We start from the raw sequence: 26238 nt of genomic DNA, 5'->3' as shown, positions 1-26238 counted from the left end.
TCTGTTGTGTTCTATTCTACTCTACTCTACTCTACTCTACTCTACTCTACTCTACTCTACTCTAGGCTTATCAAATTAGCCAGCTGAGTTTTTGTGAAACAGTAACCATAAATGAGCCTTACAATGTTGGCTTGCACAACTTAAATCATGGTTTAGAGTGAAAAGAACTCTTACAGCTTTAGGGACTTTCTGAATTTTATAAACACTTCTGGAAGCTCTTTAAGAGTGGGCGGCGAACGACAAGCCGAGAGATCGAATTCCAGCTAATTAATGGTGATTAACAGTTGGAATTGAGGTAGTCACATTCATATTAAAAGGACAAATTATAATAACAGTTGCTAAAAATATTTTTCCAAGAGGGTTGATATATATTGAAATGCACAGTGGACTGTAACTGTGATATTCAGAATTTTCAATGTCATTTTCCACGCCACCCCATAATTTAAATCCACCTGTTTCAAACTCTGCTCTAAGGCCCAGGTGTCCAACCTTAGTAACTTTAAGATCTTTAAGCATGACTGGCTGGGGAATTCTGGGAGTTGAAGTCCACAGATTTTGTAAGTAAGAGAAAAGGATAGGAAGTCTGCATTTTATACTGCAAGAAGTGAAGAGTCTCCTAGGCAAATTTGATCATGAGTATTATTATTTTGATTCCTCTCCCTGGACCCCACCCCATCCCCCCCAAAAGCAGGACTGAGGTGGCTTTCAGATCCCTACAAAAAAAAAAAAAGTCTGCATGCCTCAGCCGAATCCCAAACCATACAACATGAGACTGCATTTCTAGCACACTCACCTAGCCCAGGTATAATCTCCAGGTCTGTTCTATAGATGTCAGATTTGGAGGGGGGGAAAATGATCCAGCTCTCCCGAACAAATGGATGCCTGTCAAGATCCTTCTTCTTCTGAAGGACAGCAAGAAGAAAGAACAGGAAGTGCTTTCCTTCTAGGGTATGTTTTGATATAAACAAAACTCAGGGCAGAGATTCCAGTTTGGATCAAGTTGGAGCAGGTGAGACCAGGAAAGGGAGGAAAAGGTGGGGGAAGGAAAGGGGGGGATTTAAAGCACCCCATGATGCAAGGTCTGAATTGGGTTATCTGGATAGCTCCATTTGATTTCTAATGTCCATTATCTGTAGCTCTCTTGGCCTAGAATTTGAAGATTATTTACTTATTACGGAGTTTATAGTCCGGGGTTCAGTTTATTCAAACCCTCAAGGCAGTTTATAAAAAGTAAAAGTCCCAGCCCATCTTCTTTTCCTCTCATTAACTTGCAGAGCAGGAAAGAAAAAAGAAAGAAGAAGAAAGAGAGAGAGAAAGAAAGAGAAAAAGAAAGAAGAAAAGAAAAAGAAATAAAGAAAAGGAAGGAAGGAAGGAGGGGGAAAGGAAAGGAGAGGATGCCATTGAAGTAAAACAAATAACACTAAAAATGCCAACATTAAATCATTTTTTTTAAAAAAAAAATGTATCACAAGCTATCTAAAAGACACTCAGACCCAAGAAGATATCATTATTAATTTAATTTAATTTAATTTAATTTAATTTATTTTTATTTTTAAAATTTATAAGCCGCCCCACTCCCGAAGGACGGCTAACAATAAAAAACACATAAAACATAACAAAACAACAATACAAAAACAATCATCCAGGGGTGAGGTTTTATAAACCCCAGGCCTGCCAGAAAAGCCAGGTCTTAAGTAGCTTACGGAAGACCAACAGGGTGGGAGCGGTCCTAATCTCCGGGGGGAGCTGGTTCCAAAGCGTGGGCGCCATCACAGAGAAAGCCCTCCTCCGCGGCCCTGCCAAATGGCACTGCTTGGCCGACGGGACCTGAAGGAGGCCCAGCCTGTGGGATCTAACCGGACGAAGGGAACTATGAGGTAGTAGGCGGTCTCGTAAGGGAACTATGAGGTAGTAGGCGGTCTCGTAAATAGCCTGGCCCTGAGCCATATAGAGCTTTAAAGGTAATAACCAACACCTTGAATTGGACCCGGAGACCAATAGGCAACCAATAATTAAATTAATTATTTAATTTAATTTAATTTAAAAGGCTGGGAAGCAGCAGACGATGAGTTCAAGTCCCACCTTAACCATGAAAGCCGGTTCGGTGACTTTGTGCCAGTCCCTCCCTCTCCCTCTCTGCCCAACCCACCTCACAGGGTTGTTGTTATTGTGGGAAAAGCGAAGAGGAAGAAGGCGCGTTGGATATATTCGCCCACCTTGAATTCTTTGTCAAAATAATACAGGCAGGATGCAAGCCAATCAATCAACAAAACACGGATACAGCCGCCCATTCTTAAACCTCAGAGCGACTCACAACAGCAAAAGCTAATCTGGCTGAGGAACTAAAAATTGCTGTTGAGAGGACCAAGAGCTTCACAACTGGGGTGCTGCCTTAAAATGGCCTTAAAGCTGCCACTGCACCCCACTTCCCTATAAGCCCCCAACACAACCTTCCTTCCCTCTTCAAGAGACTAGGCAATCACCTGTCTGAGATGGTGTAGGTTCTCCTGCTTGAGCAGGGGGCTGGACTAGAAGACCTTCAGGGTCCCTTCCAGCTCCTATTTTATTCTATTCTATATTCTTTTTCTATATTCTATATTCTATTCTATTCTATTCTATTCTATTCTATTCTATTCTATTCTACTCTCTATTCTATTTTCTATATTCTATTCTATTCTATTCTATATTCTATATGCTATTCTATTCTATATTCTATATTCTATTCTATTCTATTCTATTCTGTTCTATTCTGTTCTGTTCTGTTCCTCTCTATTCTATTCTATTCTATTCTATATTCTATATGCTATTCTATTCTATATTCTATATTCTATATTCTATTCTATTCTATTCTATATTCTATTCTATATTCTATATTCTATTCTATATTCTATATTCTATTCTATATTCTATATTCTATTCTGTTCTATTCTATATTCTATTCTGTTCTATTCTATATTCTATTCTATTCTATATTCTATATTCTATTCTATTCAATTCTATATTCTATTCTATTCTATATTCTATATGCTATTCTATTCTATATTCTATATTCTATATTCTATTCTATTCTATTCTATTCTATTCTATTCTATTCTATTCTATTCTATTCTATTCTATTCCCCGATTTTAGGGCCACAGATGGGTTGGTTTAGGAGTATTTGTGTGGGGGGGGGGACCCTGTCTTCAAAATACTCATCTCCTGGCTCTTTCATTGTGAATGCAGCTCTCCAGCTTCAAACTCCACATTTCTGGGGTTCCCGATGCAAACCGCCCCCCCCAAAGAAGATCCGGCACACCTACGAAGTGTAAAAGATTATGTCAGCTCCTTTCTATTCGATCAGATTGGCCCAGCTGAGCCCTACCCCCCTCTCAATGTGGCATCTCTCCCCCCCCTACCCCAGCAACCCGCCAGTTGCTCCCCACTGCCCCCTGGCGCCCCCAGACCTGCACTGCAACGCTTTTCTCCCTCTCCGGAAAGCCAAGCCCATCTCAGCAAGGCAGGCAGAGGCAGGAGAAGGATGCGGGGGACTACATGGGTCTGCTGTGGGTCCTCTCCTTTCTCCATTCCACCTTCTTCGGAGATGAGGTAAGACCCTCTCTGGACTTTGATATTTTTTCTTGGGGGGGGGGCTTTTGCAGGCTGGAGACAATGCAGCAGGCTGTGGGGGGGGGAGGGAGGAGAGAAAAACAGATGCAGAATGGAAGGGGCTGCTTTTTCAGCCTGGCCCCCAACCCCCCCCCCATGCCAGCCAGTGCCAACCTGAGCAGCATATTAAAAAGAGATTGACGACCCACTCCAGGACTGGATATGACATGACAAGGACCCAGAGGTGTGTGTGTGGGGGTGTCAGAGAATAAATTAGGAAGGGGGGGTGTCAATCAATGCTGGGGAAAACCAGACTGGCGTTCCCTTTTTTTAAAGGTCCACATTGCGGTTTTGCGTTGTCTCTTCCTCTTGTTGCGTTGATGGAGCGATAGAATCTCTCTGTGTCTTGTGTGCTGTATGTCTGTGTGTGCTCTGTGTAGGGGTGTCCATTCTCCCCCCCCTTCCGTGGTGAGCGAGGGTCGCACACCATTTCGGCTCTCACTGGCCAGCGATGGGAAAGATTGCCAAGGGTGTGTAGTTCAGTATTCGGTGTTGCAATTGGCAGTGGTCTGTCCAGCAGGGAGGGAGGGCGATGCTCTGAATGGACCCAGTCCCAAAGGGTGCCATCTTCCCCATCCCCTCCCCATCCTCACCTCCCCAAAGCTTAACTGGCTGGCAAAGGTTCGTGGGAGATGCCACCTGGACGGGCAAATGCCGCCCCTCAGCAGGGCCTATCAGGAGGTGGGTTGGCCAAATGCCACCCGAACAGGGAAAACAATGCCATCTTCTCGGATTGCAAGCAAAACAGGTCATCTCTCTACGTCCTGATGGCTGCCAGCCAGGTAGTTTGGAAGGAGTTCGCCAAGCCGAGCCGAAATAAGGGGGTGACCTTCCCTTGTCATTTGCTCCATTCTTCAGCATTCCGAGGTAGACTGCCTCTCGCTTTGGAGGGTCCATTTAATTTCCCGGATGGACTTCCCATTTTGGTAACTGCTTAAAAAAGGAAGGATAATGGACCTTTGGTCCTCAGTGGCATACTGCTTCAGCCGAAGGGGGGGGAATAAGAAGGTCATCCAGGTGTTTTATCCAAAACATCTCAACGTCATGCTGTCATTTCCACCGGGTCTGCCTTTTTCTTCATCTTGCCTTTGTAAAGTAAGAGGCCAAAGGTGGACAGGCGGTGCTTCTCCTTGGCTCAAGGTGCCGACTGGCTGCCAAGTCCTTTCTGAGAAACCCCGTGCACTGCACTGGATACTGTTTTATGGTCTGCATGCTAAAAAATTTATGTTGCATCTTCAGAGTAGTAAGGTTGCTTAAGCTGCGCCAGGCTTTTGGGCACAAGATATGCCAGCCATCAGTTGCCTAGGAGAAAATATTGGCAATGTCCCATTTCTGAGCAGCGAAAGGGTTCTGACGCCGCTCTGTCGTTCCCGCCTTCTGGAAGAGCCTCTCTGGAAGTGGAATTCTCTCCATCATCAATTTTGCAGAGAGTACAGGCAGTCCTCGACTTACAACATTTCACTTAGTGACCGTTCAAAGTTACGACGTCACTGAAAATGGTGACTTACGACCTTTGCAGTTTTTCACCATTGCAGCCTCCCCGTGGTCCCCTGATCAAAATTCAGATGCTTGGCGAAACAGATTCATATTTATGACGGTTGCAGTATCCCGGGGGGGTCATGGGATCCCCTTTTGCGACCTTCTGACCAACAAAGTCAATGGGGAAGCCAGATTCACTTAACAACCAACTTAGTAACCTGACAACTGCAACGATTCACTTAACAACTGGGGCAAAAAAGGTCGTAAAACTCATTTAACACATTTCTCACGTAGCGACATAAATTTTAGGCTCAATTGTGGTTGTAAGGTGGGGACCGCTAGTTAAAAACGAGCTACAGGTAGCTCTGGACTTTCAACATTTCGTTTAGTGACCGTTCTAAATTACAATTGCACTGAAAAAAGTGACTTATAACCAGTTTTCATACTTAATAATAATAAAGTTGGAAGGGACCTTGGAGGTCATCTAGTCCAACCCCCTGCTCAAGCAGGAAATCCTATACCATTTCAGACAAACGGTTGTCCAGTCTCTTCTTAAAAACGTCCAGTGTTGGAGCATTTACAACCTCTGGAGGCAGGTAGTTCCACTGGTTAATTGTTCTAACTGTCAGAAAGAACTTAATGACCATTGCAGCATCTCATGGTCAAGTGTTCAAAATTCAGATGCTTTGGCAATTGACTCATATTTATGGCAAGCAAAGTCAATCGGGAAGCCAGATTCACTTACCAACCGTGTTACTAACTTCACAACTGCAGGGATCCACTTAAGAACTGAGGCAAGAAAGGTTGTAAAACAAAGCTCACTTAAACAACTGTTTTGCTTAGCAACAGAAATTCTGGGCTCAGTTATGACTGTAAGTTGAGGACTGCCTGTAGGGCAAAGGGCTTGAGAGTAAACGAAAGGATTGTGTTCTGTGCTTTTTCATCTTTACATTATTTAATGTTTAACTTGCCGGGGATTGATTATTATATTATCTTTTGTAATGGCTGAGAGAATTTAATATTAAGAGAGTAAATTATAAATTTAGTACTACCAAATGTTCAATATGGTTTTTCACCCATTATGTAACAATATTAATACACTGTGTAGTCGGCCAGATTCATTACACACCCACACACTTACTTGGTGGGTGGGGGGACTGAGATGAAGAGAATTGTGTGATTTGAAGGGAGATCTGAAATGGGGGGGGGGAGTTTCTTGGCTTGTGATATTCCTGGGTGCCAAATTAAAGATGCTTTCCCCCCGCATTGTATTTGTAGTATGGCCTAAATCAGGGGTCTTCAAACGTGGCCCTTTTATGACTTGTGGACTTCAACTCACAGAATTTCACAGCCAGGCATGCTGGCTGAGGAATTCTGGGAGTTGAAGTCCACAAGTCATAAAAGGGCCACGTTTGAAGACTCCACAAGTCATAAAAGGGCCACGTTTGAAGACCCCTGGCCTAAATCAATGTTTTTCAAACTTGGCAACTTTCAGCTTAAAGTTGGTAAGGTTGAAATGCACCGGCCTGAATGATTTTCTTAGTAAATTCTGCAAACTGCTGTGCATAGAAAAAAAGAATAGAAAATTCTTCCTCTCATGATTATGTCTGGATGTTCTTTGGCATGGATGAAGCTGTTGTGAAGATTCTCCAACTACAGGGAGTTATTGCTTTGCGGGATGTTTGTACATGTCTTTAGTTTTCCTCTTGTGGAAATTGCATTTGCCCCAATCTTTTGGGGCTTAAATGTTTTGTAAACTTGCAGTTTCTTCTTCGTAACTGTGAATTAGGCATCTGTTTTTGTGGGACTTTTCATTGATTCTTTAGCTTAGTGCCTTCTTTCAGCATATCTATTTAACTTTTGGGGTCTCTAATGAAATGTAACTTTCCAGTTTAGCCCACAGCTAAAGTGGCTAGTCTCCCATCCAATTATTGATAAGTTGTGACTCTGCTTAACTTCCAAACTCGGATGCTGCCACTGTTGTGACTAGGCATCAAGCAAGTAGATATCTGAATAAATCTTAATATTTACACAACAATATAGGCCTCTTTCTTAATCTTCACTGAGTGAATATGTGGTCCCATTGTGATTCTGATTTGGGACTTTCTAATGAGCAGCTCAGTCCTTTAGCTATGTGCTGTATCAGATTACTTTGGAAAGTGCTATTTAGAGCCAGTTTGGTCTAGTGGTGAAGGCGCCAGGCTAGAAACCAGGAGATGGTGCGTTCTAGTCCCGCCTTAGGCATGAGAGCTGGCTGGGTGACTTTGGGCTAATCACCAGGAGACTGAGAGTTCTAGTCCCGCCTCAGGCATGAAAACTGACTGGGTGACTTTGGGCCAATCACCAGGAGACTGAGAGTTCTAGTCCCGCCTGAGACATGAGAAATGGCTGGATGACTTTGGGCTAATTACCAGGAGACTTTGAGTTCTAGTCCCACTTCCGGCATAAAAAGTGGCTGGGTGACTTTGGGCCAATCACCAAGAGACTTTGAGTTCTAGTCTCACTTCAGGCATGAAAACTGGCTGGGTGACTTTGGGCCAATCACCAGGAGACTTTGAGTTCTAGTCCTGCCTCAGGCATGAAAACTGGGTGACTTTGGGCCAATCACCAGGAAACTTTGAGTTCTAGTCCCGCCTCAGGCATGAAAACTGGGTGACTTTGGGCCAATCACCAGGAAACTTTGAGTTCTAGTTCTGCCTTGGGCATGAAAGCCAGGCCGGTGACTTTGGACCAATCACCAGGAGATGGTGAGTTCTAGTCCCGCCTTAGGCATGAAAGCCAGCTGGGTGACTTTGGGCCAATCACCAGGAGACTTTGAGTTCCAGTCCCGCCTTAGGCATGAACCCAGCTGGGTGACTTTTGGCCAATCATTCTCTCTCAGCGTAATCCACCTCACAGGGTGTAATAGGTATGTTCACCACCTCAAGTTATTTATAAAAATATTAAAGGTGGGATATAAATAAAACAAATAAATAGTGAATTTGGTTTCCCCCCCCCCACTTACTCAAATACCTGGCACTCTGTTCAGTAATTTACAACTAGCCTTTCCACTTTCTACACACATTTGACATGAAATTCATCCAGCTCTTACTAAAGAGAAAGGAGTCACCAGGATTTATAAAAATGTTATAAAAAGATTCGTCAAAATAGGCAGGCCTTCAACTGTAGTCACAATTGATTTTTTTTTTTTACCATACCCTGCAATACCCTTAAAAGACCTCTCTGCCTTTTAGCTGCTTTTGATTCATTTTGTTTCTATAAAAACATGGGTTATACTGCTGCAGCCCTGGCCTCTTCAGAGGGCTACAAACCGATGCACTGGAAAAAGCAACTTACGACACGTTTCCCACTTACGACCATTGCAGCCTCCCCATGATCAGGTGATCAAAATTCAGAGACTTGGCAACTGACTCGTATTTATGATGGTTTGAGCATCACAGGGTGCCCTTTTGCAAAGCCAGTGGGGGAAGCCAGAGTTACTTAGCAACCGTGTTACAAGCTTAACAATCGCAGCGATTCGCTTAACAATTATGGTAAGCGGTGTCATCAAGTGGGGCAATTTTTACTCAACAAATGTTTCGCTTCGCGACAGAAATGTAGGGCTCCATTGCGGTCGTAGGTCAAGGACGAATTGTTAAAAAAGCTTGTCAGGTAGCTCCACTTATTTTTTTTTCTTTTTTTCTTTTCTTATTGTCTTCCCTTTTCCCAGATACTGACAGATCGATGTTCATCCTAGCGTATTTGGCTCCTTGTCTTTACCTTCTCTGTTCACCCTCTGCAGGTTTTCCTGAATCCCATCTGGCAGCGCAGAAAAAGCTCAGCTAGGGATAAACCTGGGGTAGCAGTCGGTCGGGTTGCCATGGCAACCCTGCTCTCTCTTGATTGGCCGACGGGGCATCCTTGCCGTTCAGCATCTTGCTTTGATGTAGACCCGTGAGAAAAGAGCATCGCTGAGAGGGAAAGGCTATAGATTTCTCTGGTGTCCAGAATTTTATTGACCTTAGTTGGAAAAAGTCAAACTGAGATATTTTATTTATGTATTTATGCATTGGTTAGTTTTGTTTACTGCCAGATCAATATGGATTCACGGTGGGATTAACAAAAGCCCAACGGAAACATCCCTGAAGAGATAAAATGTCCACAAAAAAGACAAATCACATGAAAGAAATTAGTCATCCAAATGCAACAAGGCAACAGTCGCAGAGTTGTGTTTTAAGATGAGAGGGCGGCCGGAGAAATATTTTAAATAAATAAAATAAGCAATGCAATGCAACTCGACCTACAACCGTTTGTTTAGTGACCGTTCAAAGTTATAACGATCCTGAAAACAGTGACTTACAGCCAGGCCTCACACTCACAACCAATGCAGCATCTCCATGGTCATGTGATCCACATTTGCAATCTTCTCAGTGCCCTTCCAGCAAGCAGAGGCAGCTGGATTCGCCTCATGATTGCATGATTCACTTAACAACGGTAGTGATTCCTTAACAATCATGGCAATGGGTGGGGGGACATGATGGTAGTGTTCCAATATCTCAGGAGCTGCCACAAAGAAGAGGGAGTCAAGCTATTCTCCAAAGCGCCTGAAGGCAGGACAAGAAGCAACGGATGGAAACTAATCAGGGAGAGAAGCAACCTAGAACTAAGGAGAAACTTCCTGACAGTTAGAACAATTAACCAATGGAACAACCTGCCTCCAGAAGCGGTGAATGCTCCAACACTGGAAGTTTTTAAAAAGAAACTGGACAGCCATTTGTCCGAAATGGTATAGGGTTTCCTGCCTGAGCAGGGGGTTGGACTAGATGATCTCCAAAGTCCCTTCCAACTTTATTATCATCATCATCATCATCATTATTATTATTACTATTATTATTATTATTACATGGCAACAAAGGTTATGAAATTGGTCTCAACCGTGTTGCTTAGCAACAGAAATTTTGGTCTCAATTGTGGTTGGAAATTGAGGGCCTATCTGTAGTGATGAATAATGAAATTAATAATAATAAGGAAAAGTACAGGCCATCCTCAATTTACAACTTTCATTGAGTTTGGCCATTATGACGGTAAGCTGTGACTGTTGTAAAGCAGGTGTGACCAATCCGATTTTGCAACCTTTTCTTGCGTCAGTGTGAACACTACCATCCAACAAAGATGTCGGGAATCATAGTCACATGACTGTGGGATGCTGCAAACAGGCTTAAATGTGGGCTGTTTGCAGCATCCCAAATATGATCACATGACCAGGAGGGGCGGGCAGCAGCCAGGGGAACTTCAGCGCCAGGTAAATACCATTGTGGTGGTGCAGGGGTTAGAAGGCAGCATTGCAAGCTAATTCTGCCCACAGTCTGGAGTTCGATCCTGACTGACTCAAGGTTGACTCAGCCTTCCATCCTTCCGAGGTCGGTAAAATGGGGACCCAGATTGTTGGGGGGGTGTGTGTGTGTCAAGAGGCTGACTCTGTAAACCACTCAGAGATGGCTGTAAAGCACCGTGAAGCGGTATATAAGTCTAAGTGCGATTGCTATTGCTACCTTTTGTAGGGTCTGTTGGATCTTCCAACAGTTGCTAAGCAACTGGTCGTAACTTGAGGACGACCTGCTGTTGAAGTGAAAGCACAACCAAGCCCAATATTAAAATGGAATAACGCAGATCATTAAGTCCCTGTAAGTAAAATTGAAGTAAAATCTGAAAAGTAAAGCAAGGTTTGAAAGGATCAGCCACCCACCACGAATAACACCCAACCCCGCACACCTATACCTGGGGGTGGAGCCCCGTCTCCTCCCCAGACGCTCCCTTAGAGCAGCCCTCAGTCTGGCCGGAACACATGTCGCATTCAGGAAAGCAGAAGGGAGGCAGGAGGGGGGCATGAGAGGGGAAGGGGGGAAGGGGGGGCTCTAGGGGCTCCTTTGTTTGTGCTGGTTGGGTTTTCTCTTTCCTGTTCTCCTTTCATCTCCCCCCCCCCCCAACTCTGGATGAAATTTCAGTCAACAGAAACTGTTAACAACAGCTTGTTTGTTTAATAGCCTTTGGGGGCTGCAGACTGGAGACTGGGAAGCCAATCCTGTAGCCCTTTCTTTGTTCTCTCTCCCCAATTCTCTTTCAGCTTCAGTTTATTTTTCCTTTCTTTTTCTGTCCTTCTTTTCTTTCTCCTTCCTTCCTTTGTCCTCCCTTCTTTCTTTCCCTCCCTCTTCCTTTCCTTCCTTCCTTCTTCTTTCTTTCTTTTTCTTTCTTCCTTCCTTCCTTTCTCCTCCCTCCCTTCTTTCCCTCCTTCTTTTCCTTCCTTCCTTCCTTCCTATTTTCTCTTTTCTCTTTTTTCTTCCTTCCTGCCTCCTCCCTTCATTCTTTTCCTCCCTCTTTTTTCCTTCCTTCCTTCCTTCCCTCCTCTTCTTTCTTTCTTTCTTTCTTTCTTTCTTTCTTTCTTTCTTTCTTTCTCTCCTTTATTTTTCCTTTCTCCTTTTCTTTTCTCCTCCATCCTTTCTTCCCTTCCTCCATTTCTCTTTCCGTTCCTCCTTTCCTCCCTCCTTTCTCTCTCTCTCTTTTTCTTTTTTTCTCTTTTTCCTTCTTTCTACATTTCTACTTTTTTAAAAAATATACAATCTCTCCTTTCTTACTTCAATATTATCACTGTTTTGGTTTATCCCTCTTCTGTTTTAGATTTCTCTTTTTCCTTCATTTGATGTATTTGATTTCCACTACCTGCATCCTTTCCACTTAATGTGAAAAGGAGTAGCTTTTCTTTAATTTCATCGTTGTGAGCTTTGCCTCATTAATCCACTTTTCATTAAATCAGTTATATCCTTTTGTGCTTTTTATAAACTCAGCATCCAACAATTAATGGTTGTAATTGCATTATTTCATTTTATTATTGTAAACCACCTAGAATTAGGACCAAAAATTAAAACAATTCAACAACTAAATAAGGTAGTAGGTTGTAAAGTAAAAACTGGCTAACAAAAATTAGCCAGATCCTAAACTGATTATTATTTATTCAATCTGCCTTCTAGAGTCATGGATGATTTTGTTGTACATTACAACAGAACTAACAAAATGACTTACTGTAGGTCATCTTAAAAATCAAGAAATGTATTGGGTAGAGGGCTTTCAAGAAATACACCTAGCTGCTATAGTCTAGAATAGCTTTTGGGTAATAACTGGACCAGTTTGGTCTTGTTCGGTTTAGAGGTTAAGGCCCCGGGCTAAAAAGTAGGAGATGGTGAGTTCTAGTCCTGCCTTAGACATGAAAGCCAGCTGGGTGACCTTGGGCTAGTCCCTCTCTCTCAGTTCAACCCACCTCACAGGGTTGTTGTCAGGAAAGTAGGAGGAAGGTGTGTTGGATATGTTGGCTGCCTTGAAATTACTTGTAAAAATAATAAAGGCAAGATATAAATAAAGATAGATAGATAGCTAGGTAGGTAGGTGAGTAGATAGATAGACAGACAGACAGACAGATGATAGATAGACCTAGATGATAGATAGATAGATAGATAGATAGATAGATAGATAGATAGATAGATATAAATGCTTTTGTCTTTAAGGCGCCCTAAGAACTTCTTTGTTGTTGTTTTTCCAAGAAGCCTTTTCTCTGCCTCTCTAGGACAATGAAACATGGTGAACCATAAAAAATATAAATGATTGTTCTTCCAGACCAGCAATCCCTCCAAAATATCTGGGCTAATATCTGAAACCTATTTAATCTGCTCAGTGGACTGGTTTTCCAACTAGGAATTTCATTCTCATTTCTAATCTCAGCAGGGGGAATTGGAAACACAGATGCCCCCATTGCTGGCAGCAAAGACAGAGAAGAAATGTGAGATTTAGTTGTAATATGGACGACTCTCCAAGCCTGGAGGCTTATTCCGATATGATTTTAATCGTTTGCAAATAAGCAACGGAGCTGCACCATCTGATTCCTAGGAGGGCCTTCTGGTGAGGCCCATTAAAGGCTGCCTAGCTCAGAATTTTCTCTCTCTGTGTGTTTATTTACTAGGGCTCTAAGTGTGCCAAGGGAAGCCACGTGTAAAACTGTGACTCATAGCAGTCTTAATCCCACAGTGGGGATATTTAAATGCAATCTCTGTACTAGTATTCTAATACAGGGGTCCTCAACCGTGACAACTTTAATAGATTACATGTAGTCCTTGACCGTAATGTAGCTCAGGGGTCCTCAACCTTGGTAACTTTAAGACTTTGCTGGCTGAGGAATTCTAGAAGTCGAAGTCCCCAAGTCTTAAAATTCCCATGGTTGAGGACCCGTGTTTTAACAGATCTGAAAAGCATTAGATTAGAACAGTGTTTCCCAAACTTGACAATTTTAAGGCATGTGGACTTCAACTCCCAGAATTCCACAGCCAGCAATGCTGGCTGTGGAATTCTGGGAGTTGAAGTCCACATGCCTTAAAATTGTCAAGTTTGGGAAACACTGGATTAGAACTAGAAATGCTGATGAGCACAAGATCCGGACTTGAGGCCACCGCTGTCCAAGGTGCTGAAATGGCAGCCGAGACCTTTGGAAATCTAGGACGAGCTCAGGGGCCGTTCCCGATTGAAACGCCCCCCGTTTCGATCAAAGGTACATCTACATTACAAATCTTAACCAAAGCAGATGAGATTTCCAAAATTCTCATTTTAACTGATCACTCTGAGGACTTCAGATGCAGCTGAGCCTTGACAATTCGCCTTCCTCTCCAGATTTGTGAATTTCAGTCACCGGAGTTTCTCCACAGGCTCCCTCGCTAGCCAGGAAGTTAGACAGAACCCACAAAAACCAAGTAAGATTAGATGGAGAATTCAAGTTAGGCTTAAAGATCAAAACACTTTCCACATGGAATCTTGGCGGGAGTGATTTTATGTGTGCTTCCTTCTATCGTCCCTCCCTCTCCCTCTCTCCCTCCCTCTCTCTCTCTCTCTCCCTCCCTCCCCTCTTTACCCCTTCTTTCTTCCTTTCTTCTTTCCCTCCTTCCCCTCCCTTCCTCCCTCGTTCCTCTTTCCTCTCTTGTTTGTTCTCTTCCCTCCTCCCTCCCTCCTCCCTCCCTTATTTCCTCCCTCCATCCCCCTCCCTTTCTTCCTCCCTTGTTCCCCCTTCCTCTTTTGTTCCTTCTTCCCTCCCTCCTTCCTCCCTTCCTTCCTCCCTCCCTCCCCTCCCTTCCTTCCTCCCTCGTTCCCCTTCCTCCCTCTTTCCCCCTTCCTCTCTTCCTTCCTTCCTTCCTTCTTTCCTCCATTCCTTCCTTATTGTTTCCTTCCTTCCTTCATCCCTCCCTCCCTCCCTCCGTTCTTCCTTCCTAAAACGAGTCTCAGCAGAAATGAAACCTGCTCAACCTTGCCAGGTCTGGGAAGCTAAGCAGGGTTATGCCTGGCTACCATTTGTATGAGAGATGTGCATGGAATATCAGGGCTGTAAGTTAGACAAAGATGTCCAAGTCACTCCTCCTGCAAGAAGCAAAGCGGGGCACACACCCCATCCAAACAGTTCCCAAGAAATGATCCCAGGATCATTAATTCATATGAATTAGTTCAAAAGTATCTTTTCAGCATTCAGGGCAATCCTTCAGATTCAAAGGTACAAGATGCTAAGCATATCCTTAGCATCCACTGAAATCTCATTAAACCAAGCCCACCTTTTCTAGGACCACACAGCAGCAGTGAAAGGTGCTTGCACTAGCCCAGAAAAAGAAGCAACTGATTCAAAGAGTTGCACACAAGGGTTTCGTGGATATCCTTGTTTTTGCAAGCATCCTTTTGCTCTTGAAATCCCCAAAGCCAGGCTTTTTGTCTTAAACATGTAGGAGCTGGGGGGGGGAAGGCTACAGATTCAAATCCCAACTAACAAACTGAAGGTCAGTATTTGCAAAGTACTTTACTTGCACCAGTTTCGTCTACTATGAGGTAGACTCCTGCAGGCATGGTTTTGTTTATACTGCTCAAAGATTTAATTGCATGTTTTTAAAAAATGCTGCTATTTCCTCTTCCTTTAAAAAAAAAAGTGAAATTTTCAGGTGATCTGGAAAAAAAGTTCATGTTAGAGATTTGGAGTGGGGAGGTGGATTAGACCAAATGTTTCAGCCTCCCCCAGCTTGCTTTCATTCTCTAGGGCAGTGGTTCTCAACCTTTTTAATGCCGCAACCCCCAACCGGTCGTAAGTCAAGGACTACCCAACCAGTCGTAAGTTGAGGACTACCCAACCGGTCGTAAGTCGAGGACTTTCCCTGCCCGGGAGCGCCACGCATGCGTAGTGCTGCCCCCTGCGCTGACCGAGGCATAGCTGGCAAGGGGCAGCGACGGCACAGGGCGACCACCGGCTGGGCCACCAGCTGGCCCAGCCCAAGGGAGGTAAGGCACCTGCCGGGTCCCACGCGTGCCAGCAACCCTCCCTGCGCCCGCCGGCCTCCCACCTCCCACCCCTGGCCCTCTTTTACTTACATTTTTAGTAGTTGCTCAGCAGGGAGGGGTGGAAACTTCCAGACAGCTCGCCTTCGCTGCAGACAACTTGCAGCACCGTTTGCAGAATGGGACTTTTGGCGGGCTCAGCAGGGCAGAGACAGCCTGGACAATTCCTATTGGCTTTTGAAAGCCAATAGAATTAGACTCTATTCAAGAGAGTCTATTCTATTGGCTTTCAAAAGCCAATAGAATAAAAAGGAGTAGCATAACTAAGGAAAAGGGGGAAAAAAATGGCGGACTGCGTTGTTTGTCGACCCCCATGAAATGGTTGTTCGACCCCAAATGGGGTCGCGACCCACAGGTTGAGAACCACTGCTCTAGGGCCTAATTAAAGTCTGATTACTTTAATTACTTCCAGTAATTCTATATTGCTTTTCATTTGAAAATCTACAGGGAGTCCTTAATTTACAACTGTTTGTTTAGTGACCATTTGAAGTTACAGTGGCACTGAAAAAAGTGACTTATGACTATTTTTCACATGACTGTTGCAGCACCCCATGGTCACATGATCAAAATTCGAATGCTTGGCAACTCGTATTTATGACGGTTGCAGTGTCCCAGGGTCATGTGATCCCCTTTTCAGACCTACTGACAAGCAAAGTCAACGGGGAAGCCAGTTAAATTTGAATATTGATTTGCTTATAAAGGTTAAATGTAAAAATAATTAAGATATATATGCTAAAAATCTATTGATGAATGTAATAAATATGTTTTTACTTAGCGGTAATAATAAAAACTATTAGCTTAAATATTTATTTATTTATGAGACTTATATACCGCTTTAAGTGCAAGCACTCTCTAAGCGGTGTACACCAGTAAGCAATGTATATATATATATATTTACATTGCCCCCAACAATCTGGGTCCTCATTTTACCTACCCCGGAAGGATGGAAGGCTGAGTCAACCTTGAGCCGGTAAGATTTGAACCGCTGACCTGCTGAACACAGTCAGCTAAAGTGACCTGCAGTACTGCACTCTAACTGCTGCGCCACCTCGGCTCTTATAATAAATAAGTTTCATAAATAAAAGGTGAGGTAGTAGATATTAAGAGAAAAAGAGAGGAAGTATTAAATGTTGAAATAAGAGAAATTTTGGTTACTAAATTTAAGATATTTGGAAATTACCAGAAAATAAGAATGTTATCTTATATTATTAATTACGTGATGTAAGATGGTGAGAATTCAAATAGATAAGACGTATATCCTGGACATTAGATCTTGTGATGAATTGTGATAAACGGAATTGGGGTTATTTAAAACTTGGAAATTATAAATATTAAACGTTAAATTCAAATATTAATGGGAAACTAAAAATTGGGAAAACCAATTAGGACATTGATTGTCTAAAAAGATTGAATATTAAAATAACTAGGATATGTACAAACTAAAAATTATGATAAAAGTAAGAAAGTTATTTTTATTTAATCGATAATAAGAATTATATTAGTTTAAATATGAGACAGTAAATACCAAGGGGAAAAGAGAGGAAATATTTAATGTAATAGTTTGAGGTCTGTACTAAAGATATTTATATATTATTGAATTATTGATCAGTAAAATAAAATTTTCTTTAAAAAAATATATGGGGAAGCCAGATTCACTTAACAACCATGTTACAAGCCAGATTCACTTAACAACCATGTTACTAGCTTAACTGCAGTGATTCACTTAACAACTGTGACAAGAAAGATTATAAAAATGGAGCAAAGCTCACTTAACAACTGTTTCACTTAGCAACAGAAATGTTGGGCTTAATTGTGTTCATAGGCCAAAACCTACCTTGAATGGTAGCTCTCACCAGGTCAATATATTTTTTTGTATTTTAATATTTTGTTCTACACTGCCAGAATTCCTCTGAGGGAGATGGACAATTCAGAAATGGGAAAAATACAGGAAATAAAAATTTGAAAATGTAACGGTAGACCTCAGCAGGATAATATATCTGAAAATAAAACAGTAGTCCTCAGCAGGATAGCATATTTGAAAAATGCAATGGTAAATCACGCCAGGGCAATATATTTGAAAATAAAATAGCAGATCTCACCAAAACATTATATTTGAAAACATAAACACACTCGCGCTACAAAGAAAACCAGCAATTTAAAAATGAATATTCAGTGGTTAGAGCAGCTGATTAAACTGAGAGAAAAATTGGGAATTAAAAGAAGCTTTTTGATTATTATTATTATTTTTTTTTGGCCAAAGCAGTCTATGTGAGATATTACTAATCTCCCGTGCCAGATAAATATCATTATGGAGAGAGAGGTTTCCCTTAAAACTGGGGCTAAGATGGATGATAAACATGTTGTAATATTGTGATTTGCTGTTGTTGGTAATGTGCTGGCCAGAGTTTTTTTTTTTAAAAAATATTCTCTTTATTAAACACATTTCTACGCTTCCACAATCAAAACAACTCTCAGTGGCTCACATAGGAAAAAAACCCAATATAAAGTTCTGTACCAAAATAGAAACATACAACAACATTTTGTACATTGGGGAAGCCCTAGAAATTATAGATAGGAATAAATAAACAGGGATCTGCTTTTCCAATTCAAGCTGGATTTTATGAAGACTTTTATTATAATCTGCATGTCTCATTTGAGAGGCATCACTAGTGATCTTGATTGTTTTATGCCTTGTTAGATTGCTTAGATTGACAGCCTTTGAGGAAACTTTCATCAAAATACTGGCTTAGAAAGGAAAGACTAATTTTATCTCAGCCTAAGCATGAGCATGTGGAACTCTCTCCCACTGGAAACAGGTAAACATAGATTGGGTATGTGTGTGGAAGAAGGGCAGAGGGAAATAGGGCAGGATTTGGGGCAGTGTATTTTCTTTCCAAATCAAGAAGTTTGGGGGGGGGGGAGGAAATACTAGCCTTTCCTCCCATCTTTTCCAGATGTCTACCACTGTTGATGTTACCTGGCTGGGTAATAAAATGTCTGTAAAAACCCAGATAAGTTCAGAGAGCATCAAGACTTCACTCTTGGGCTGCAGATGCTGTATTCTTTTCTTTTGGAACTATATACTTTACTAAATGAGTTTGCCAGTTTGGTCTAGTATAGGGGTCTCCAAAATTGGCAATTTTAAGACTTGTGGACTTCAACGCCCAAAATTTCCCCAGCCAATTTTCTATCTAAGAAAGTTAGACCTCTAACCTTCCAGATACGTTTGGAGTAGAAATTCCTAATTGTGAGGGTCCCCACTGAAAGAACACTAATTTAAGGAGATCTATAAGGATTTTCAGGTGTATCTGGCCAAAAAAACACCCATTGCAGACAATGGATTTGCTTAACAATCATGACTTTCACGTAGCAACTAGGGCAGGGTTAGGCAACCTTGGCTCTTTTATGACTCGTGGACTTCAACTCTCAGAATTCCTGAGCCAGCCATGCTGAGGGGAAAGGGAGAGGTTTCCAAGTTGAGCCCTGCTGGCTCAGGAATTCTGGGAGTTGAAGTCCACCAGTCACAAAAGAGCCAAGGTTGCCTACCCCTGGACTAGGGCATTCATTTAACAACCATGGTGTTTGCTTAATGAGCATGGTGTTTACTTTATAACCCCAGCTTTTGCTTAACGATCACTGCAAATGAGGTTGTAAAATTGGGTGTGGTCACATAGTGGCCCGCTTAACGACTCTAATTCCAGGTTCAGTTATGACCGTACTGTAAGTCGAGCACTATTGGTAGATATGACCATGGAGATTCTCAGTCATCCAGGTCATGGTTGTCCCAAAGGTGCTTTTTCAAGAGGCAGTTGGACCTTCTTTGTTTTGCTTTGAAGACGTATATAAACCCTTCCATTCCCCACCATCCAGTCAGAGCTGAAGAAGCTTCTTGGATGAGAAACAAAATCCTTCAAAGAAAAGGTTTGGTTTGAATGGCGATTGTGCCAAGGGGTGGTGTAGTGTTGTAGTTTTCCAGTGTGTATAATAAAACTTCTGTATCTGTGAGAGTCGGTCATCGATAACCAAATGGAGGTTATAAACATATAAGGAACAGTTGCTGGAATTGGGTACATCTAGTTTAATGAAGAGAAGGACCAGGGGGGACATGATAGCAGTGTTCCAATATCTCAGGGGCTGCCCCAAAGAAGAGGGAGTCAGGCTATTCTCCAAAGCATCTGAAGGCAGGACAAGAAGCAACGGATGGAAACTAATCAAGGAGAGAAGCAACCTAGAACTAAGGAGAAACTTCCTGACAGAACAATTAACCAGTGGAACAGCCTGCCTCCAGAAGCGGTGAATGCTCCAACATTGGAAGTTTTAAAGAAGAGACTGGACAACCATTTATCTCAAATGGTATAGGACAGGGGTAGGCAACCTTGGCTCTTTTATGACTCGTGGACTTCAACTCCCAGAATTCCTGAGCCAGCCATGCTGAGGAAAAATGGAGAGGTTTCCAAGTTGAGCCATGCTGGCTCAGGAATTCTGGGAGTTGGTCCACGAGTCATAAAAGAGCCAAGGTTGCCTACCCCTGATATAAGCTTTCCTGCCTGAGCAGGGGGTTGGACTAGAAGACCTCCAAGGTCCCTTCCAACTCTATTACTATTACTAAAAACAAGAAAGTCCAATTGCCTCTTGAAAAAGCACCTTTGGGACCATCTGAAGACATACAGTATAAATGGCTGAGTTCTTATTCCAATCTACTACGTGTAGAACTGGAAACAGGATTAAATTTTACAATGAAGCTCTGATATCAAAAGATCTGAGTTATTGCTTTCGTCGAGAAATTGACCAAGAAATTAAAGATGCAAAGATTCCCGATAATGCAATCAACAACATTCATGAGACAAAATGTAATTTGATTAATTTTCATGCCTTGATAGAATCACTCGCTTTATCACTAAGCCCTGGTGCTCCTTCAGAGAGATTTATTCAAACAGTGGAGTCGGTTCATTCAAAGAGTCAAACATTTTTTTAAAAAATCAAATCAAGAATGTCTTGTTTTTGTTTCCTTGCTAATTGGCACAGTGGTTTTGTGGTAAAAAATAACATAAGAAATTGAAAAATAATTCTTTGAATTCATATAGCCAAGAGGCATGAAGTGGTCATAACTTGTGTATTTACATATTTACTTTAATATATATTTTAAATAATGTTTATATGTTATATAAATTATTGCTATTTATAATCGTCCAGTCACTGAGGTTCTGTCAGTGGTGCATGATCAATTCTTTAATTTTTCTGGTTTTCAGCAAAATTGTACCCGTAGCAAACCAGAGATCCTTTAATAGTTGCAGCATTTGTTTATCGACCGCTGCAAAAATAGTTGTACAACCAGATTGGTGACATGAGGCTCCACTACAGTCCTCAATTTATGACCACAGTTGACCTCAAGATTTCTCTTTTTAAGCAAGGCATTTCTTAAGTGAGTTTTGCCCTGTTTTACAACCTTTCTTGCCTCAGTTGTTAAGTGAATCATTGCCGTTGATAGTAACCTGGTTGTTAAGTGAATCTGGCTTCCCCGTTGACTTTGCTCGTCAGAAGGTCACAAAAGATGATATGAACCAGTTGCCAAGCATCTAAATTTTGATCACATGGCCATGGGGATGCTGCAAAGGTGGTAACTGTGAAAAACAGTCATAACTCACTTTTTTCAGTGCTGTTGTAACTTTGAATGGTCACTAAATGAACTATAGTAAGTTGTGGACTACCTGTGTCATTAAGTCAGTGTCAGCTGTTTGCAATCACATAGACTGATCTTCTCCAGGATGATCTGTGTCCAACCTGGTTCTCCAGATCTTCCAACCATTCAACCATACTCAGGTCCACCAACCCTGCTGCTGATTGTCCTCTTCTCTTTCCTTCCACTTTCCCATCATTAATGTCTTCTATAGAATAGAACAGAACAGAGTAGAATAGAATAACAGAGTTGGAAGGGACCTTGGAGGTCTTCTAGTCCAACCCCATGTTCAGGCAGGAAACCCTATAGCATTTCAGGCAAATGGCTGTCCTGTCTCTTGTTAAAGACTTCCAGTGTTGGAGCATTCACAGCTTCTGGAGGCAGGTTGTTCCACTGGTTAATTGTTTTAACTGTCAGGAAATTTCTCCTTAGTTCTAGGTTGCTTCTCTCCTTGATTAGTTTCCATCTTTTGCTTCTTGTCCTGCTTTCAGGTGCTTTGGAAAATAGTTTGACTCCCTCTTCTTTGGGGCAACCCCTGAGATATTGGAAGACTGCTATCATGTCACCCCAGTCCTTTTCATTAAACTAGACATACCCAATTCTAGCAACCGTTCCTTATATGTTTTAGCCTCCAGTCCCCTGATCATCTTTGTTGCTCTTCTCTGCACTCTTTCTAGAGTCTCAACATCTTTGTTACATCATGGTGACCAAAACTGGAGGCCGCATTCCAAGCGTGGCTTTACCAAGGCATTGTAGAGCGGTATTAACACTTCACGTGATCTTGATTCTATTACTTTGTTAGTAGCAATCTAGGTCTTTGAATAACACATCCCAAATATGATCATTCGAGCTCTATCACTTGTACTTTGAGTGAGATCCCTGATTGCTTTGTTTCATGATCCATCGGTTTCTTTCTTGGCTGTGCACAGGATTCTCAAGAGACTTATCCAACACCCAGGTTCAAAAGCATTCATCCTCTTTCTGTCTCACACTTTTTCAAAGTCCAACTTTGGCTTCCACAGAAGGTCAAAGGGAAAAAAAAAAACACACACACATTGTTTTAGCAGTGGCTGATGTAGTCAAGATTATGCACAGCTGGTTAAACACTGCATTAATCAGATCCCCATGGCAATCTGGAAGCCCCCCTCCTTTTTGAATTAACATTGAACTAATTGGTTGTTTCCAGATCATCTCCCAAGGGGGGGGAGAGCATTGTGGACTTTTTAAGAATCTGCAGGCAGAACACAAAGAAACACAAGTGGTCCTTATGACTTATGACTACAATTGAGCCCAAGATTTTCGTCGCTAAGCAAAGCAATTGTTAAGTGGGTTTGCCCCAATGTACGACCTGTTTTTTTTTGCCGCACACAGTTGTTAAGCCAATCACTGCAGTTGTTAAGGGAATCCTGAGACCATTAAGTGAATCTGGGTTCCCCTACTGCAGGGGTAGGCCACCTTGGCTCTTTTATGACTCGTGGACTTCAACTCCCAGAATTCCTGAGCCAGCCATGCTGAGAGGAAGGGAGAGGTTTCCAAGCTGAGCCATGCTGGCTCACGAATTCTGGGAGTTGAAGTCCATGCGTCATAACAGAGCCAAGGTTGCCTACCCCTGCCTTACTGACTTTGCAGCCAGCTGGGAAGATTACAGATAGTGATCCCATGATCACATGACCCCGGAGATGATGCAACGGTTGTAAGTCCGAAAACCAGTCGCAAGACACTTTTTTCAATGCTGTGGTAACTTCAAATGGTCACTAAATGAGTGGTTGTAAGTTGAGGATTACCTGTAACTAAGAGGCCATCGTTCAAGGACTCCAGTCACTTTCTGCACCCCAAATCTTTCCTCTCCTCTTCAGCACTTCTTTTCCCACCATTTGACAATCTGAACCTGTACAGGTAGTCCTCGACCTACGACCATAATTGAGCCCAAGACGTCTGTTGTTACATGAGACATTTGTTAAGTGAGTTTGGCCCCATTTTATGACCTTTCCTGCCACACTTGTTAAGGGAATCACTGCAGTTGTTAAATTAGTAACCTGGTTGTTAAGTGAATCTGGCTTCCCCATGGACTTTGTTTGTCAGAAGGTCGCAAAAGGGAATCACGTGATCCCAGGGCACACAACAACAGTCATAAGTATGAGCCAGTTGCTAAGCATCTGGATTTCGATCCTGTGACCCTGGGGAGGCTGCAAAGGTCATAACTCTGAAAAACGTTCATAAGTCACATTTTTCAGCGACGCTGTAACTTTGAACGGTCACTAAACGACCTCTTGTAAGTTGAGGACTACCTATAGTTCTATCCTTTGCTCCAAAATTGACCCATAGAAGCTGGGCCCAAAAGGACTTCCAGTTTACCTCAACAGCATGATGTTTATTCTTATAAGTAAGCTCACCAAGAGAGGGGAAAACAATGGGGTGGAGATCCCTGTGAGGAGCAGAGAAAGGAAAGGGAGGGGTTAGAAACCCTCCCCTCCCATTATTATTTTTTTTTATTAAAAAGTTTTATAAAAAATTACAATATCAACCCACCCAAACCCCCCCTCCCTTCCCCACTTCCCAGAGCTGAGTACAGGGTTACAAATATGATAATCATAATCTAACTAACATTAACCAACTATATGAATAACCAAATCCATAATGCACTTTAACTCCCCTTTAACATAAATATAAACAAATTAAAAGTAAACATAATAATAATGAGAACATAAACAAATTAATATCCTAATTATTAAACAATACAGTCCCCAAATAATTAAACAATACTAATACTAAAAATATAATAATAATATCATAATAATACTCTAAAATTCACTCATAAGCTAAATGAAACTTTTTAGTCCCATATTTATTCTGAATATAATCTATCCATCTTCTCCAAACCGAAATGTATCTTTCTTGTGAGTGATTCTTCAAGGAAGCAGAAATCTTAGCCATTTCTGCTAAATTTGACACTTTAAGCGTCCATTCTCCCTCCCATTATTTTTATCTACCAATTTCTTGGAAACAATTGGCCAACACTGTGGTTACCCAAGAGAAGAATCTGAGCTTTCATTGGTTGGCCCCATTAACCTTCTGACACTTTTTTCTCTGCCCTCCCCTTCCCTCTCTCCTTTTATGCTGATTTATTCATCCTGAAGGACAAGTCCCCCAGGGTGTGCTTTTCTCCTGCAAAATGAATGGGCACATCGAGGGATGAACCAGCTGTTTTGCTTCCAAGGAGAAGGAAAAGGTGAAAAGAAGAGATTTATTAGGGAATTGAAGATTGTTTTAGATGTTCAAGGGAAAGATCACCACCCTGCACGCATGGGTAACCTGGCTCACATCGGGCAGAGCCATAGACAGATAAATGCGATGGGGGTTGGGGAGAGGCAATGGAGCTGTCTGGCTGGGCTTTGTATTAATCAGATTTGGCTAAAACCAGTTTTTGCTCCTTTGTGGTGGATCCTCAAACCGATCTGAGTCAGAAAACACACAAATAAGTTTTCAGTTCCTTCTGAAGAAAAGATGGTCCCCATTAGTGGCTTATAAAACTGTAAGCAGTATAAGGAGGGGGGTGGAAACAGAAAAGGGTTTCTCCTTTTTTCTGTTGAATTATTTTGATTTTTTTCCAATCCTGCTTTTATTACTTTTATAAATAACTCAAGGCAGCGAATATACCTAATATTCCTTTCTCCTCCTGTTTTCCCCACAATAACAACAACCCTGTGGAGGTGGATTGGATTGAAAGAGAGGGGGATCGGCTCAAGGCAGTGATGGCGGACCTTTTAGAGACCAAGTGCCCAAACTGCAACCCAAAACCCACTTATTTATCGCCGGGGTGCCAGGTGGGCGTGGCCTACTGGGTGGACATGGCAGACTGGGTGGGTGTGGCCAAGATGGGCATGGTCACCTCGATGTTGCTCGTGGGGAGGGATGCCTGTGGGGGCTGGGCAGGGTTGGGGGAGATCCAGGGGGTCTCTGGCAGATGGGGCAGGAGGCAGGAGGCTCGTCCTGCGGGGTGAGGCGAGGCGAGGTGAAGTGAGGCAGGGCGGGGGTGCTATTGCCACAGGGCGAGGCGAGGCAGGGGCCAGGGCGGCTGCTGCCTGACACCATTGGCCCCCGCACACAGAGGCCAGTGAGTGCATGGGGGCCGACAGCGTCCGTCAGCAGCCTCAGCCTGCCAGCCCCTCGACCGGCGCACTCTGGGGCTCCACAGCCTGCCGCCAACAATTCAGAGAAGCCGCCTCTGAGCTCGACGGCCGGCTGACAGCTGAGGAGGCGATGCAGTGGGTCATGCCTGGGAAAAGGAGAGCATGTGAGGCCAGGAGGGATGGGACCGGGGAGGGGGGAAGGAAACCAGCCATGCTGGGATGCATCCGGCCACGTGGGATCTCAGCGAGTTAGCTGGCGGCTGGTTGAAGAGGGACAGTTGCCATCTCCAGGGCATGGCGCGCGTGCCCACAGAGAGGGCTCCGAGTGCCGCCTCTGGCACACGTGCCATAGGTTCGCCACTACTGGCTCAAGGTAACACCCAACCATCTTACATGCCTAAGGCAGGACTAGAACTCACCATCTCCTTTTGAGTGGTTCAAAGCCACCAAGCCACCTTTCATGCTTAAGGCAAGATTAGAACTCACAATCTCCTCTTGATTGGTCCAAAGTCACCCAGCTGACTTTCGTGCCTGAGGCAGGACTAGAATTCACCATCTCCTGGAGACTGGACCAAACTCACACAACTAGCTTTCATGCCTAAAGTGGGACTAGAACTCACCGTCTCCTGGTTTCCAGCTGTTGAAGGAAAAGTCTTCATCATGGTTCAGTCCAAGCTGGGGATAAACAACATGGCGACTGCTTTAGAAAGAAGGTTGCAGTTTATTGAAGAGGAGAGCCAGACAGAAAGATGGCTCTGGCAGAAAAGAGCGAGAGCACATGTAGGGAGTGGGTTTTTATACCCTCTGGAGCCTTTTGTTCGGAGTTGTTTCCTGTTCCTGTTTGAGGCTTTGTATTTCCTGTGTCATGTATTCTGACCTGAGTCTGGTTGTGCCCTATGGCATCTGTGAGTTAATCCTATTAT

General features: G+C 42.9%; 1 protein-coding gene across 1 annotated transcript in view; it reads left to right on the top strand.

Moving 5' to 3' along the window:
• Window positions 1–3472: 3472 nt before the first annotated feature.
• APC2 (APC regulator of WNT signaling pathway 2) overlaps window positions 3473–26238 on the top strand; it is a 79128-nt gene continuing 56362 nt past the window's right edge. Inside the window, exon 1 of the mRNA XM_039349494.1 lies at window positions 3473–3586. Within this exon, the coding sequence (XP_039205428.1) occupies window positions 3533–3586 (54 nt within the window). The 5' untranslated portion in view covers window positions 3473–3532. The remainder of the gene's footprint in view (window positions 3587–26238) is intronic.

The sequence above is a fragment of the Crotalus tigris genome, unplaced genomic scaffold (genome assembly GCF_016545835.1).
Source record: "Crotalus tigris isolate CLP2741 ecotype Arizona unplaced genomic scaffold, ASM1654583v1 scf7180000018278.843604, whole genome shotgun sequence".
Lineage (NCBI taxonomy): Eukaryota > Metazoa > Chordata > Lepidosauria > Squamata > Viperidae > Crotalus > Crotalus tigris.
The sequence above is the reverse complement of the archived record's forward strand: the minus strand, read 5'-3'. Positions and strand labels throughout refer to the sequence as shown.